At 39.2% G+C, this 6,022-nt stretch overlaps 1 protein-coding gene across 1 annotated transcript; it reads right to left on the bottom strand.

The window, feature by feature from the left end:
- Nucleotides 1–2,857: 2,857 nt before the first annotated feature.
- On the bottom strand, nt 2,858–4,669 carry LOC137522121 (piggyBac transposable element-derived protein 4-like). The gene has a single exon (XM_068242150.1). It carries the CDS (start codon nt 4,667–4,669, stop codon nt 2,858–2,860), a length of 1,812 nt encoding a protein of 603 aa, XP_068098251.1.
- Nucleotides 4,670–6,022: the final 1,353 nt, after the last annotated feature.

Genomic DNA, 6,022 nt, shown 5'->3' with positions numbered 1-6,022 from the left:
TTTTTAGCTTTGGATAGTGTAGAATCTCTTTTTACTGTTACTGTTCCCGTGGGTAATGTTTTCTCCTAAGTTTTCATCTTGGTGATAATTTCACACCTTATCAATAAAATGCCTTTAAGCCACCAGCAGGCAAGAAAATTCTCAGAATAATTTTGACAGCACTTTTTTACCAACTTTTGATACTTTTTCAATTGCTGAGTGCTGAAAAGTTATTTTAACCACTTAAGGACCAACATATAAAATGGCCTTAAGGACCAGAGCGTTTTTTTTGGTTTTGACATGCTTTGTTTGAGTTTAGATATTTCAGTAAATTTTTGGTCTATCCAAACAAATGTGATATTGTTTTTTTCAGAACAAATAGGGCTTTTTATCTATACCACTTAATTATATTGATAATGGAATTTTATATGTTTTTTAAGAGAATTTATGCTAAAAAAAAGTAAAAAAATGTATATTGTCTGAAATTTTCAACCAAAAATATGTATATATCTTGAATTAAAACATAAATTCTTTTCAAAATGTATTCTGCCATATGTTTCTAATATATATATGCAAAAAAAATGAAAACTATTTACATCTTTGGTACATTATAGAGACTGTGAAAAAAAGTGTAATTTTGCTTTTCAGTGAACAAAATCTACAATGCTTGTTTTCTGCGTTGTACATCACTTCTCTGAAGCACTAAGTCACTGAAATAGTAACATTCCCACCAAAATGACCCCATTCTGTAAACTAGACCTCCTGAGGTATCCATCGATGGGGGCATTGGTGATTTTGACTGCACAGATTATTGGTGGAAATTGATGGAATGTATAACGACAAAAAGAAAAAATCATTTTTTTTGTTCAGACATGTCAGTTTTTTCTGTTTTTTGACAGACATGCTTTGAAGTATTGTAGAAATTCACCCCACAAATGATTCAGTAATTCCTTCTGAATAAAACGATACCAAATATGTGTGGCTAGACTATTGCTTTAGTCCAATACAGAGCTTAGAAGAAGTTGTCAATTATTAAACTTTCAAAGACCATAAATCACACGCTTGCATTTCCCAGCACAGCCCGCTTTTGATGAAGTCTGAGGTAAAAAGTCTGTCAAATTCCCGCCAAAATGACCCCATTCTGTAAACTAGACCTCCTGAGGTATCCATCGATGGGGGCAGTGGTGATTTTGACTGCACAGATTATTGGTGGAAATTGATGGAATGTATAACGACAAAAAAAAATAATCATTTTTTTATTCAGACATGTCAGTTTTTCTGTTTTGTGACAGACATGCTTTGAAGTATTGTAGAAATTCACCCCACAAATGATTCAGTAATTCCTTCTGAATAAAACGATACCAAATATGTGTGGCTAGACTATTGCTTTAGTCCAATACAGAGCTTAGAAGAAGTTGTCAATAATTGAACCTTCAAAGACCATAAATCACACGCTTGCTTTTCCCAGCACAGCCCGCTTTTGATGAAGTCTGAGGTAAAAAGTCTGTCAAATTCCCGCCAAAATGACCCCATTCTGTAAACTAGACCTCCTGAGGTATCCATCGATGGGGGCATTGGTGATTTTGACTGCACAGATTATTGGTGGAAATTGATGGAATGTATAACGACAAAAAGAAAAAATCATTTTTTTATTCAGACATGTCAGTTTTTCTGTTTTGTGACAGACATGCTTTGAAGTATTGTAGAAATTCACCCCACAAATGATTCAGTAATTCCTTCTGAATAAAACGATACCAAATATGTGTGGCTAGACTATTGCTTTAGTCCAATACAGAGCTTAGAAGAAGTTGTCAATAATTGAACCTTCAAAGACCATAAATCACACGCTTGCTTTTCCCAGCACAGCCCGCTTTTGATGAAGTCTGAGGTAAAAAGTCTGTCAAATTCCCGCCAAAATGACCCCATTCTGTAAACTAGACCTCCTGAGGTATCCATCGATGGGGGCATTGGTGATTTTGACTGCACAGATTATTGGTGGAAATTGATGGAATGTATAACGACAAAAAGAAAAAATCATTTTTTTATTCAGACATGTCAGTTTTTCTGTTTTGTGACAGACACGCTTTGAAGTATTGTAGAAATTCACCCCACAAATGATTCAGTAATTCCTTCTGAATAAAACGATACCACATATGTGTGGCTAGACTATTGCTTTAGTCCAATACAGTGCTTAGAAGAAGTTGTCAATTATTGAACCTTCAAAGACCATAAATCACACGCTTGCATTTTCCAATACAGCCCGCTTTTGATGAAGTCTGAGGTAAAGAGTCTGTCAAATTCTGTAAAATAGACCCCCTGAGGTATTCATCGATGGGGGCATTGATGATTTTGACTGCACAGATTATTGGTGGAAATTGAATAAAATAAATGAATTTTTCTTTTTGTCCTTATACATTCCATCAATTTCCACCAATAATATGTGCTGTCAAAATCATCAATGCCCCCACGGATGGATACTTCAGGGGGTCTAGTTTACAAAATGGGTTCATTTTGGTGGGAAATTGAGGGACTTTTTACCTCAGACTTAATTGAAAGCGGGCTGTGCTGGAAATTGCAAACGTGTGATTTATGGTCTTTGAAGGTTCAATAATTGACAACTTCTTCTCAGCACAGCTTTGAACTAAAGCAATGGTCTAGCCACGCATATGTGGTATCGTTTTATTCAGAAGGAATTACTGAATCATTTGTGGGGTGAATGCCTACAATACTTCAATTTGAATGGAATGTTTGGGAAGAAAAAATAAATGTAGCAATTTTTTTGGGCGGGGGGTTTCAGTTGCTCCTTCTGAATAAAATTATATCGCCTATGTGTGGCTACTGGCGCTTTGTGTACCATAAATTTGAAGGACAATCCAAGTTAAAAATGTAGGCAGGTGTGGTACACTTTGAAACAGTCTTTCAAACAAAGTCCTGGTTTTTCGGGACATTCGGGGCAATGGTATCGTGTATCCGTCCTTATTTTTTGTTTAGTGCAGACCCTACACTTTTTCTGGGGGTATTGCTTTTTCCCCGTCTGTGGTATAATTTCTGGAACATGATATCCAGAAAGTCTCTCGACTGAATCAAATCTTCTGCCAGGGTGAGTTGCAGCTTTGGAAATGAGAGATTCAGCTATTTCCTCCTGGAATTCTAAATTGCTGAGAGGGTTTTTTGACATTTTGTATAGTATAAAGCTGTTGTAAATTCCCAACTGCAGCAAGTATAAGCCTAATTTTTTATACCAATATCTGGTTTTGCGTGCGGCCAGGTACGGCTTCATTGCCGCGTCATTGCGGTCTACACCACCCATATATTGGCTGTACTCATGAACACATTTAGGTTTCTCTTGTGCTCCAGTCCTGGGTGTTATGCTTTCAGGAGTATGTATGGTTGAAAGCATATATACGTCCCTTTTTCCCCTGTACTTCAGAGCCAGCATCTCTTCACTGCGGAGACCCTCAGATTCATCAGGTTTGAGGCGCTTGTTGACAAGGCTCTGAGGGAAGCCTTTGCGGTTGGATCTGATGGTACCGCAAGCTGGCGTGTTCTCTCTCGCTAAATGTTTGAATAGTGGGATGCTGGTGTAATAGTTGTCTAGGTACAGGTTGTATCCTTTGTTCAGGAGAGGGTGAATCAGATCCCAGACAACTTTACCATTTGTGCCCATATAAGGTGGGCACCCAGGTGGATCCAGCTGGCTGTCTTTTCCCTCGTACACTCGGAAAGCGCATGTAAAGCCAGTGCTGCTTTCACAAAGCTTATAAATTTTTATGCCATATCTGGCACGCTTGGAAGGGATGTATTGCTTGATCCTAAGTCGACCAGTGAAGTGTACCAGGGACTCGTCAATACTTATATTTTTTTCTGGCACGTATACCTCTGAAAATTTTTGCGATAGGTAGTCAATTAGGGGCCGAATTTTGTATAGGGGATCAATATTTGGATCTTCTCCGGTTTGGTACTGGGAATTGTCACTGAAATGGAGGAAGCGCAAGATGGTCAAATAACGTGTCCTCGACATTGTTTGCGAAAAAATCCCCATATGTTGAATTGGTCTTTTCGACCAATACCGTTTTAGGTCTGGTTTTTTGGTAATGCCCATGTTTATTGTGAGGCCTAAAAATGTTTTTATTTCCTCCACTGTAGTGGGCCACCAGTTCTTAGGCCTCGCATAGCTGGATTGCGGTTTCTCAGCAATGTGTTGCTGAGCGTATAAGTTTGTTTGCTCAGCAATAGAGCCGAGGAGCTCATCAGTGATTATGAGTTCCATAAATTGAATTGGGGAGAGGTTAGCCGTTTGCACTTTAATTCCAGCCTGGCCTGTGAAAGGAGGAATTGAGGGTGCTTCTAGGTTGGCAGGCGACCACACGGGGTGAAGCAATTCCTCCGGTACGTCAGTGCGGCGACGTTTAGTAGAAGCGCTCTGTTGCCTGCGGCGTCTCTGTCTGGGTGTTGCGACACTCTCTTCCTGCTCCTGACTAGTGCTTGGCTGCTCTGGCATGGCTGTCTCAGAACTCTCAGTCTCCTCCACGTCCGATTCACTTGGTAGGGTGTCACTGTCAGGGATTGGCTCAAACTCTGAGTCTGAATCTTCAGGCTCTGATTCTTCAGAGTCTAATTCCTCACTGGATTCCCCAGACTGGCAGATCAGATCTACAATCTGCTGAGCAGTAAAAGATCTCTTCGCCATCACGTATATAGTGCAGGACACAATATAAAGGACACAATATACCCTAACAAGCCTGTATATGCACAGACAATATCAGACCCCACACTGACACTATATACGTAAGCGTATAAACCCTGAACCTATATGCCACCCTTTACACTACTGATATACAGCCCTATATACCCTACACTGTACACTAAACCCGATTTACCCTACACGATATACCCGACACTATATACTAAACCCTTTATATCCTACGCTATATACTAAAGCCTATATATACACCCTACACTATATACTAACCCCTATATACTAAACCCTATACACCCTACACTATATACTAATCCCTATATACCCTACACTATAAACTAAGCCCTATATACCCTACTCTATATACTAAACTATATACTAAACCCTAAATACCCTACACTATACCCTAAACACTATATACCCTGCCTATTATACTAACCCCTATCTAACTGCAGTAAAGCACAGTAAATAAAATCACAATCCAGTAAATATTATATATATATATATATATATATATATATATATATATATATATATACTATATATATATATAGTTATATACTATATATATAGCTATATGCTATATATATATATATATATATATATAGCTATATACTATATATATATATAGCTATATATTCTATATATATATATATATATATGGGTGGTTGGAAGGGGATCAAGGGATGAATTGGGGGGAGATCGGGATAAATAAATGTATCTAAAAGTGTTATTTTTTGTAAAATCGCACAGCCTGTCACGGCTGCAGGCTGTGCGTCTCTCCCTGTCACAAAAGATCCTCACAGTGACAGGGAGAGGGAGGCGGAACGGCAACTATGTTGCCTTTCGGAGGGTGATCGCTGTGATTGGCTCACAGCGATCACACGGCAGGGAACCAATCAGTGACGGCTCCTGCCGATACCCGGAAGCCTTAGCTGTCATAAGACAGCTAAGAGCTCCGGATTCCGTGCAGACGATCGCGGCGGGGAGCGGCGGCGCCGGTGATAGAGATCTACGCCCTGCCAACTAGGAGCCCATCAAAACAGGGCGTAGATCTCTATCACCTTGGTCCTTAAGTGGTTAAACAGAAAATGAAAAATTATCTCCTAGGAGAAAACCTAGTAGAAAAATGAAATTAAATGAGTGCCATTGTCTCAACTGAAGTGCTTTAAAGAGAAACACCAACAAAGAATTTAACTTTATCCCAATCAGTAGCTGATACCCCCTTTTACATGAGAAATCTATTCCTTTTCACAAACAGACCATCAGGGGGTGCTGTATGACTGATATTGTGGTGAAACCCCCTCCTACAAGAAGCTCTGAGAACTGCGGTACTTTTGACAG

The sequence above is a fragment of the Hyperolius riggenbachi genome, chromosome 6 (assembly GCF_040937935.1).
Source record: "Hyperolius riggenbachi isolate aHypRig1 chromosome 6, aHypRig1.pri, whole genome shotgun sequence".
In the NCBI taxonomy this organism is placed as follows: domain Eukaryota; kingdom Metazoa; phylum Chordata; class Amphibia; order Anura; family Hyperoliidae; genus Hyperolius; species Hyperolius riggenbachi.
The sequence above is the reverse complement of the archived record's forward strand: the minus strand, read 5'-3'. Positions and strand labels throughout refer to the sequence as shown.